The 10,417-nt window shown below is 41.9% G+C and overlaps 1 protein-coding gene across 1 annotated transcript; it reads right to left on the bottom strand.

Moving 5' to 3' along the window:
• Positions 1-2,641: 2,641 nt before the first annotated feature.
• Positions 2,642-9,429, bottom strand: tnfsf12 (TNF superfamily member 12). Its single transcript, XM_031289824.2, has 6 exons — positions 8,678-9,429; positions 7,199-7,280; positions 5,442-5,498; positions 5,273-5,296; positions 4,995-5,122; positions 2,642-4,178 (listed from the first exon to the last, which is right to left on the bottom strand). Exons 1-6 carry the CDS (start codon positions 8,849-8,851, stop codon positions 3,903-3,905), a joined length of 741 nt encoding a protein of 246 aa, XP_031145684.1. The 5' UTR covers positions 8,852-9,429; the 3' UTR covers positions 2,642-3,902.
• Positions 9,430-10,417: the final 988 nt, after the last annotated feature.

The raw sequence follows: 10,417 nt of genomic DNA, 5'->3' as shown, positions 1-10,417 counted from the left end.
GACTTAACAGGTTCAGGGAAAACACTCTCATACCTTCTTAGGCTGGGAGTCCAAACCCCCCAAGGGGCCCCAAGATAAATATGAGGGATCACAAGATGAATAAGTGGATAAGAAGAAAAATGGCTTCTCTCTGTTTTGCTTCTCCCTTGGCAAACGCTGTTCACAGTGCTTTGCAGTATGTGGTGTACATTTTTAACTGATGGCATATTCTATATTATAAAAACTTTTCTTTAATATTAACTGATTTTTTGGCCACTTGGGGGCAGCGAAACACTAACATATTATCACCTTAAAGTTGTTATGGTTAGTGTGTAAGCAAACCGATGCCATTTACACATCCAATTGTTATGGAGCAACATAAGCATTCATTTGGATTTATTTTCGTGTCCACCTAATAAGTGTAATATTGTGTCCTTTTAGCTCCGTTTTGGTCTCTACCAACTCCTGAGAGAAATATTTGGCTCTTTAGCTGTTAGGTGCTCCACTATATTCACCAGCTAGTTGCTATTGTTGCCGGTCTACTGTCGGTGCTGGTAAGATAGTGTACAGTGGGTTTATCACAGCTGGAAACAATGCTGATGAGAGCGGTGAGAGTGAACAAAAACAGTAACGTTGCGGGCTGTAAAACCAAGACAGCTTAACAGCTTAAAGATGCTAAAACGCTCGATAGAGCTGAGAGGAACTGCAGTGATAATTATCCGTGGGTTTGTGTCATTACAAGCAGAGCAACCCCTTTCACATTACACATAATAATGTGTCAAATAATAATGGTCAAATAATAATTTGACCATTTATCAATACAAAATATTGATTTGCTTCAAATCAGCGTTGTATCTATTGTATTAATTTTATTCCATTTCATAACATTACATAACTAACTACTACATTTTCTGCTCACCTTCATTTTTGGAGACATGCAAGCTGTTTTTCTCAGCTTTTTCATGAAATGTGAAGACATTTTAAGGGACTTTTCCACACAAAAAAAGAAGTTCATTGATGAGTGAGTTCAGAAGAAATAAAAAAAAAAAAAACGCCCAGGCATTGCACAAATCGTCATCATTTTACAGAGAACTTCTTCACAAGACTTTTCCGAGGTGGTAATAAACTTTGACATTTAGAAAAAAAGGAATAGGGGCAGGGAAGTGTGTGTGTGTGTGTGTGTGTGTGTGTGTGTGTGTGTGTGTGTGTGTGTGTGTGTGTGTGTGGGGCATGTTTTTCCTCAAAGACCTTCAGCTATGTGGTTCAGGTTCAGATTCAGGAAGTGAAAATTTAGATGGCTGCTGTGTGTGCAGAGGACACTCGGGGGATTCATTGTGTGTCTGTGCGGTCTGATCAGTGCTGACAAGAAAATATGAGGTGCACAGGGGTGTGGGGAGTGGGGGGTGAGTGAGACACAAAAGGGAAGAGGAAAACGATGAGGAAATAAAACAGGATATAACGTCTACACAAAATCTGACATTTTTCCATTTGAAAACATGAATGTTTTGCTCAAATTAAAACCATTACGTTCGCTGCAGTAAAGTGCTGAGGAGAAACCAATGCGGTCCGTCCACAAAAACTACTTATAAACAAGAGTGGGAGTGCTGAACCCACTGCTAGAAATACACAGTGTTTGTATTGTAGCAGGGAATATAACAGAAAGCAGCAGCATATGAGAGAATGGAAGGAGTTTCATTTCTAAAAAGAGAATTCAAAAAAGTAAAGAAGTGACTAACAACGTGACAGAGAAACCTTTCAGAACAAAAATCAGACGATGTGATGAATTTTTGATTTAATTTGGATTTTATGCTGTCAGTCTTCCTAAATCATGGTCTGGGTGAACACTCGATTCTGATTGGCTGCATGGTGTCCATAAAAAAGACACCTACTAAAGGAGATTGGGTGAAACTGACTGTTTACCATTCTAAATGAATGCGATACATTAAAAGAAGAAAATGTCTGTTATTACCAACGCTGTGTGGTGTTTCAGTGCCTCGTCCTCTTAACACCACAGGATGACGCTAACACACAAGCTGCAAGAAGTAAATTGCACTGCCCCTCTGAACTGACTTTGTTTCACAGCGAATAACGTTATCTCACATCCCGTTTGCTGTTGATGTTGCTACATCACGCTGCGGCTAGTCGCGCTCCACAGCGCTGCAAAGGAAGGTCTGGCTAGTCCACACAGCATTCCGGGATGGGAGAAAAACCTGCTCTGGTTTATTGCCATTTTTTTTGTGCTTGGGCGGTGCTAGGCACTGGGAAAAGTGTAAAACAAATAAACATATAAATTAATGGTTAAAAAAAAATAATTATTTGTCAAGTGACCATGATATAAGTGGGTTAATGCCCTTCGAGGTTTCTATTGTCAGGTATTAATGAACTACGGCAGAGGCAACAGCGTCACCGATTAATACCTGACAATGGACACCTCGTCAGGCATTAACCCTTACGTATAACCCAGACCCATGGGTGCAGGTTGGATTTTTCATGGTATTTTAGAGCTGTGTGTTAGTCAGGTTTTTCCATTTCTAACTATGAGAAACTAATTCAATTTGAATTATTAAAGGGCAAAAAAAATGCCCTTTAATGAAAATGTTATTTATCCAATACTCTGGTCTATGGCCAAATACCTGCAAAACTAATAACATTCCCATCAGCATCAGTTGTACTTTTGTGTTTAATGCCAATTAGCAAAATTTAAGCAAGCTAACACGCTAAACTAAGGTAACATGGTAAACATTATACCTGCTAAACATCAGCATGTTAACATCATTGTGAGCATGTAGACTGTCCTCAACATGCTCACAAGACTGTAAATCTGTGTATCATCAATACATCAGACTGCTGCTCATTGAACAATACCTTGTATTGCTATAGGCACTAGTCTTAATACTAAACTAATATTAAGACTTTTCCTGACAGAAAATCCCAAACAATAAATTCAAAATCGGTGTAATATTTAATATCAACTTTTACTTACACTATAGCTTTGGACGTACAGTATGAGGACTAACACTTGCAGTCAATTAACAATTATCTGATGATTTAGACAGCTTGGAAGTGATGGTTTTTGGGCCATCAAACAGATAACAGAAAAGACAGACCCAGCTATATTTAAACCTGTATGTACTTTCCAAAAGTCATGCCAATACTGTACACAAATACCTTACAATCAAATTTGACCTTATAAAAGAGCACAAATTCACATCCACATAAAAAAATGTAAAAAGTAAAATGTGTGATGTGTATATACAAAGTATTTAAAGAAGACTTGCGTAATTTGACACTCAGACACACATTGCATTGTAAAGATCATAAAATCAGTATACCCAAGAATTGGTTTATACATCAGATTTCACACACAGACGCTGCATTGTATAAAAAAATCATTGACAACTCATGTCGGCTGTCGAGATCTGACGCTTTCAGACGTGCTCTCAGATTCTTAAGGCACCGGTGATATAAAAGTGGAAGGTGCATGCACAGCTTTACTGTCAGTCTTATAAAGAGAGTGTAAGCACAATTTATTACATGATACGAAGGCTAAGATGAACATCCAAGTATTTTTCTTTTTATATGAAGCCCATTATCTACAGAACAGCTTCCATAACATCTGTTCTCCTGTTGGGACACATTCATTTCGTCCACTTCGGTTCTTGATTTTAATCCAAAAGTCTGTGTTTTGCGTTCCAAAACAGCACCACTGCCCAGAGCAAAAAAAAAAAGAAATCCACAACAACTTCCACAAATGTCCGATTTGTCTGTCAAATAGCCATCTTTAGGAAGAGGCTGTGGCATGATGTGATGCCCAGACTGCTCATGACTGTTTTACCATGTAGAAAAAAAAAAACCTCATCCATACAAAGAAAAGTTGTTGTTCTTAGATGAGTTTATGTAAAAAAAAAAAAAAATTCCACACTTCAGTTCACTTTAAAGATGCTGAAGATGTGAGGCGAGGCTGAAGGATTGCCCAGAGTATGGAGTCTGAAGGACGAGCCTGTGATGGCCTGCAGCTCCGTGCCTTTGTCCAGTCGCAGGAGGCCGGACACCTGGCAGGGCTTCAGGAAGTGGAACGGGTGCGGCCCGGCGGAAGGGGTCGTCCCGTAACCCTCCATGCACTGCAGCTTCTGAGGCCTCTGGCCGCTGGTCACCACATCCAGCTTCACATACTGAGACTGCTGCTCGTTGAACAACACCTGAGGAGACAGAAGAGATAATTACCTCATCAAGAGATGTTAGCAGAGACACTAGGAGAACTTGTTTCTCAACTATTAAAATGAAAACTAACCAGACTACATCAGGATTTCCAAGGTCCCGCTATTGTAATTCTTTCTTTCTTTCTGGCTAGATTTTCTCCAGACCTCTTGTCAACTTGACAAGACCAAGGTCTGGCTACATGAGATTACCCAAATCCTGATATCCACCTCTCCATGAAAACATGATACGTGCCAGTACAGCGTGACTGATGTTTGTACAAAATAAAGGTTGTTTTTTTATGAAGCCGCATTAGGTAAGAAATCTTAGAAGTGGTGCTGCATCCCAAGACTCTGCTGATTCACTGCAAATATGAAATCAATCTAAGGTTTCTTCACCACTTAGTAAGGAAACTAATTTTAAGAGCAAACCCATTTTACTCATTTTGAATTCTTTTTAATCAAATTTAAACTGCATGTTACTTTTAAAAGACACTTCAAAGACAATTGTTTGAATTGTCCAGCAACAAAGTTTTGGTTCTGATAACAAAACCTTCCTTCAATCACATTGAGGAATACAATTGGACAAAATGGTCTCATCTCAACCATATGAGGACTTTGACTACATACAATTCAGCCTTTAATTAGCAAAGCTGTTGATTTCAATTAGGAAATGTCTGATCAAAGAATCTGACCAAGCCAACATTCAGTACCTGACCGTTTTTGATACTGTGTGCCATGTGTGGGGAACGTGAGGATGAGACGAGAGTGATGGTGGTGTAGTTTGTTAATAAACTCCAACTCCCAGCACAAACTCACCTGGCAGAACAGGAAATAGACGCCTGCTTTCTCCACAGTGAAGGTGCCTTGTTCCTTGTTGTACCTCACCGCTTTGCTCATATTCAACGTCCTCTCTTCCCAACCCTTTATCACACCACCCTCTCCCACTGAGAGACACACACACACACACACACACACACACACACACACACACACACACACACACACACACACACACACACACACACTAAGGTTAACCATCTCGTAGACAAAGATTTCACAGATTATCTTCCATCCTTCATTTTTATGACTCTTACCTTGGTGAGAGGAGACTTTGGTTACTGGTGGAAAGTGAAAGAGACATTGAGAGAGAAAAGGGAAAGTCAATTAAGATTTTATGAGTGCAATCGTATAGGGGTATATGATTGAAACCACTTCAGCAGATGCTACACGAGACGACTATAAGGGATCTGCCAAGCCACTTACTCTCAAAATGAGACGCCGCTTTCTTTCCATTTCCATTCCTCCCTTGCCGTGCCCCCCCTTCAGAAGGCAAGGAGAGACAGAATATGAATGGCAGAGAAAATACATCTGTGGTTGTTTGATAAAACAATCATTCCCATCTGTATCTGTCTAATAACATGGTGTGTTAATTTGAAGCCATTAAGATTTAACCTGGCTCTTTTTAACGTGGTTAGCAGATGGGCAAAGGATTTCCTGTCATCTGCTTAAATATATTTCCTCAAACTGTTATTTTCAGTCAAAAGCGTGTGCGTCTTCTTTTTTTTTTTGGCCTGTGGGGGCTAATCTTAGTGCCAGCTGGTCGCAGTCATCTAGAAAATACAGAGAAATTAGAGAGATGGAGTGAAGGAGGATGGAGAGCTGTGTGTAGGGGAGGTTGGACAAAGACAAGATAGACAGGGGAAAAGTGAAAGCATTAAATGTAGCCTCAGAGACAAAGCTAAGAACACTGAATGAGAGAAATGAAGTGCCGGGAAAAGAGAGTCAAAAAGGTCTTTGGCTGCTCTGTGACCCAAAAGAAGTCGATTTAAGAACAGAGTGAAGCAACAGCTACGGCCCCTGCTCTGATAAATACAATAAATAAAACACAACACTAAAAGGCCAGAGCTGCAGAATGCCTTCTCTTGTTACTCACTAAAGGTTTATTTTAGCTTTGCAATCTGGTCTACGGGGAGTGATTTCAGACACAGATAGATACAACTTGAATACTCTATGTATGAACTGAGAAATGCATACTTCATGTTTTGAGACTGGGCAGCCAAACACCGGGGCCCCCGCCAACATACAGGAATATTAAGTCCCTGCTAAAATAACTCACAGGTGGGTGACCCTGTAGATTTAGGATTTGCTATGGCCGAGCGTAAAGCCCTCAGGCTGGCCAGAGTTTCCTGACTTAAGCTGTCAGTCATCAGGAGAGAACATACCAGCAGTGTCCTGCTGAAACGCTGCACCGCGGTGGTCAACTTTCCACAAACTGGAAAAAGCTGCTTTTTTTATTCCCATCGATAGCCATGAATTTCTGAAACACTGTTTAATGCGTTTTGGAAGACAAAGTTTGATATCAGTTACTAAAGAAAAAAGCTAATATCAGCAGGATATCAATACAGATATTTTGGCGAGACATGCAGCTCTCTAAATAAATCCTTTTGTTAAATTTGGACATTCATCCCTCGACTAAATTCCAGTATAAAAGTGTCTGAGGGTTCACTCTCGTTCAAAATGTGAACAATCAAGCTATCTCGTGATGGTGACGTAAGCAGGGGCTATAAATACTGCAATGATAGGTCATCAAATATCACCGCTTTCACAACAAATCTTTGTCAGTTGTGTGCTCGGGGGGGGGGGGAGAAAAAAATCTATTTCATTGCCCAAAAGCGTGCAACAAGGCCTCGCTCCCGCGCCAGCTGGTTTTCTGGGCTTCGAGGCCGTTCTGGTCAGACCTGTAATTTCTGAAACATTCATCCAGCTGCCTTCTTTTTCCTGTGTCAACTTTTAGCAGCGGGTTGTGCCTGTGGCCCGCAAGGCCTGACCAAAGTGGCATGTGGGCCAAGACTGGCCAGCGTTTGTTTATGTTCTTCCCAAAAACAAAAAAAAAACTGAGCACGGTTGGTAAGTATTGTGTCTGTGGTGATTTGGGGCGGCTAAAAAGCACGACACTTCTATATGCTGGTGGTGCTGAAGTTAAGAATTTTAAGCTGTGGAAGACTTTTGATTTTAAATACCATCTCTCTTCACGCGCTGCCCCACTAGCAGCTCTCTCTTCTCCAGAATGAGCTGAACAATGGCCTTCCTCTGTGTATTGACCTGTTGAAAGAGAGAGAAAAAACACACTATTAACAAATGTCCAATAAGTTTATTATGACTTTTTTCTGGCACAGATCCTATGCAGCCTCAAACGGCCTCTTCCAGCCAGCCAGCCACATAAACAGGCTCGTCTTTTCCAGTATCCTGCCCCTGCTGCCATGCTCGCTTTAGAATAGGTCTACCACTTCCTCAGAGACTGGTTGCGACACCTAATGCATGTTTTTAGTGCTTTGCATTCCTCACATCTTTACTCCCCTTTTTGAGAAAGGAATGAATTTTGTCAAGCCAGCAAAGTTTTAAACCCTTGGCTTGGGGCCAACTGAATGACCCAAGGAGGCCTATATGAAGTAAGAGGAATAGTGGCTCAGATAGTATGTTTAAATTTACTGCTACTGTGGAAATGGAGGCAGCGAGTTGCTCTGCGCTCTCCAGACGTTCACTCACTGGCTCTCATCAGGAGTTGGCCAACGGTCAAATGGACAGAACGGGGCCCCTTGGGAAAGGCTCCAGCATCAACACTCCACGTGTCCCATTTTGGTGTGTGTGTGTGTGTGTGTGTGTGTGTGTGTGTGTGTGTGTGTGTGTGTGTGTGTGTGTGTGTGTGTGTGTGTGTGTGTGTGTGTCAGCATGATACACAGCCAACCTGTCCTCCTGATTTCAAATCCAGTGCAACCTGGTTTTGTAAATACTGTGGACTTGAAACCAGAAGAATTTCCATCAGCTCCTTTTGGCTGCTTTTACAGAAATAATTTGCCTTGTGATGCAACCTCGTGCTAGAGCCTAACATTTCCAAACTGCACTTTGCATGAGATTGCACATAATTTAGGACTGGTTTCTGCTCATTTAACTACATAGTTAATCCTGACCCGTGCACAAGAAGTGGCTGTGCATGTTGCAAATGCTTTACACTTGCCACACTTTATCATCCAGCCTGTTTCACAGCCTCAAGCCTCTGTGCAGTCAGTTGGGTATAAAGCGCTCACATGCCAAATAGTTGAGGCTTTCCAGTAAATTGAGATAAAACTGGAGCACAACTGGCACCAGAGTAATTAAACATGGCGGGGGGAGCAGAGGGGGGTTGGACAAAAAAATAAGCAGTAACTCCACACAACCTGACTGCACTTATTGGTAAGTCATTAAAGTGCCAAGCAGAGAAATGGTGCAATAGAATAGAGTAGCCTACGTGCAAGGGGAAGGGGGGGGTGAAGTGTGGAATTGCATTTTTCCATAGCCTATAACCCCCGCGAAGATTCCCGTAACCGCAGCCACAAAACAAAAGTTACATAACTAACACTTGAAGGTCTGTAATAGTTGCAGCAAGTAAATATTATTGTTGGGACAAATATGCATGCCATTCATGTTTGCAGGCTTGACTGGGTTTGAAGTATGATACAAACCTGCTCCATTCGGTCCTGCAGGATCTTAAAGGACTGAGACAAGTCCCGCGTCTGTCGCCAAGTCCACGCCGTAAAAAGCGCGCTGCATGCGGCCAGAGACAGAGCCACCAGGGCCAGAGACGCCCAGAAGACCCGCAGCTTGCGCACTCGCCTCCTCTGCAGAATCCGATGCATGTTGGTGCAGACTGCACTGCTACTCACCGCCGCAGACCATCCGAAATCCACTTCAACTTCATTCCAGCAGAGCAAGTCCCTCCAAATGCGTTTCTGTCCAAATGTCCATTTTGATGAGAAAGACGCGCGAGTAGACAACCTACTGCTTTTTAAACGGGAAGATCTTTCTGTTGAATTCTCGGTTTATCTGACAGATGAGGGGTTTTAACGAAACAAATCATCCGATCTTTCTTCCCCACAGATCAAAGCCACCATCCTCCGCGTGCCTCCAAATACAAGAAAACTGCAACTTGCGCAGATCAACTGTTGCATCGTTCTCCTTGTGATTCGTTGACTCAGCTCTCTTGTCTTCCCTTTTAACAGCGCGCTGGGGGGTCACTCTATTAGACAGACAGACAGAGAGCACACATGGGCGTGCGTTCACACACAGACAGACTTTGAGGTGAACTTTCCGCGCGCCCTCGGTGAGCTCTGATGTTGTGATACCGGCGTGCATCCGCCGTAAAAAACCAACGAGGTGAGCGCCGCGGCTTCCTCTGCCTCTCGAGTCACTTTCATCAACTTGCATGCCTTGAAAATATGTGCCAGTCACGCGTGTAACAGTTCCGTTTGTAACCACACGGTGGCTGTAGTGTTTAGGCAATGACTGGTGGGGATGATGCACTCGCTGTTCATCCAGTGTACCATCAATAAGCGAGTCAACGACTGATATTGATCCCAATAGCCAACTTGTTAATATAAAAGAAACTCATAGTAATAGTACCCTTTACTTTCATCAATGCATTGCACAAATAACATTTTTCATTTCTTCCTCCTTATGTTGAAGTATGCACATATGTTGTTTTACTGTATTTTATTATTTTATTTTACAGTGTATGTATAGATAGCATGTGCACTGAGCATATTTGAGACTAAAGTTCTATCCGAAATTCTATTTTTAACATTGTAATGGGATTAATGGGAAATGTTGTGTTAGTAGGCCCCCTATAGGTCAAATGCTGTTGCATACTGCCTTTAGTTTCACCTTAGATAAGCATTCTTTTTAAGCTCATCATTATTTGTCCAAATGTGAATCGTATTAAAATTACATTTAGATAAGTTTATGACAAAAATCTAGAAGCCCAACACTGTTATTTAACTGCGGTGTGAGAGGTTTTATTCCTTTGTGTCAACTGGACAGAGCAGTCAAACAAGTATACAAGTAAACAGTAAAACAGTCTTGGTTTTCAAAAATGGGTAGCAACAGGAAGCCTAAATACTTTTCTCATGCAGGTTCTAGCAGTGTTTTCTAGGGATGAGCGAGTACAGCATTATCTGTATCTGTTAACCATATGAATTATCTGTGGTGTGGTGTGGTGGGGTGGTGATGGGAGACCGGGGTTCGATTCCCACTGTGATACATCAACCAATGTGTCCCTGAGCAAGACACTTAACCCCTAGTTGCTCCAGAGGTGTGCGATCTCTGACATATATAGCAATTGTAAGTCGCTTTGGATAAAAGCGTCAGCTAAATGACATGTAATGTAGTGTAATAATCTACTCGGACTGGTAACCCGGAAGTGGGCG

The sequence above is a fragment of the Sander lucioperca genome, chromosome 17 (genome assembly GCF_008315115.2).
Source record: "Sander lucioperca isolate FBNREF2018 chromosome 17, SLUC_FBN_1.2, whole genome shotgun sequence".
Classification (NCBI taxonomy): Eukaryota; Metazoa; Chordata; class Actinopteri; order Perciformes; family Percidae; genus Sander; species Sander lucioperca.
Note: the sequence above shows the minus strand (reverse complement) of the source record. Positions and strands in the feature narration are given on the sequence as shown.

Bases quoted from the DNA above. Each gene is read 5' to 3' on its own strand.
- tnfsf12 (XM_031289824.2), bottom strand. From the start codon at position 8,851: ATGCATCGGATTCTGCAGAGGAGGCGAGTGCGCAAGCTGCGGGTCTTC. The intron at 5,499-7,198 runs GTATTTAAAATC...TGCCTTCTGAAG, and splicing joins GCAGCGCGTGAAGAGAGATG to GGGGGGCACGGCAAGGGAGG. The intron at 5,297-5,441 runs GTAAGTGGCTTG...ACTTTCCACCAG, and splicing joins AGCGGCGTCTCATTTTGAGA to TAACCAAAGTCTCCTCTCAC.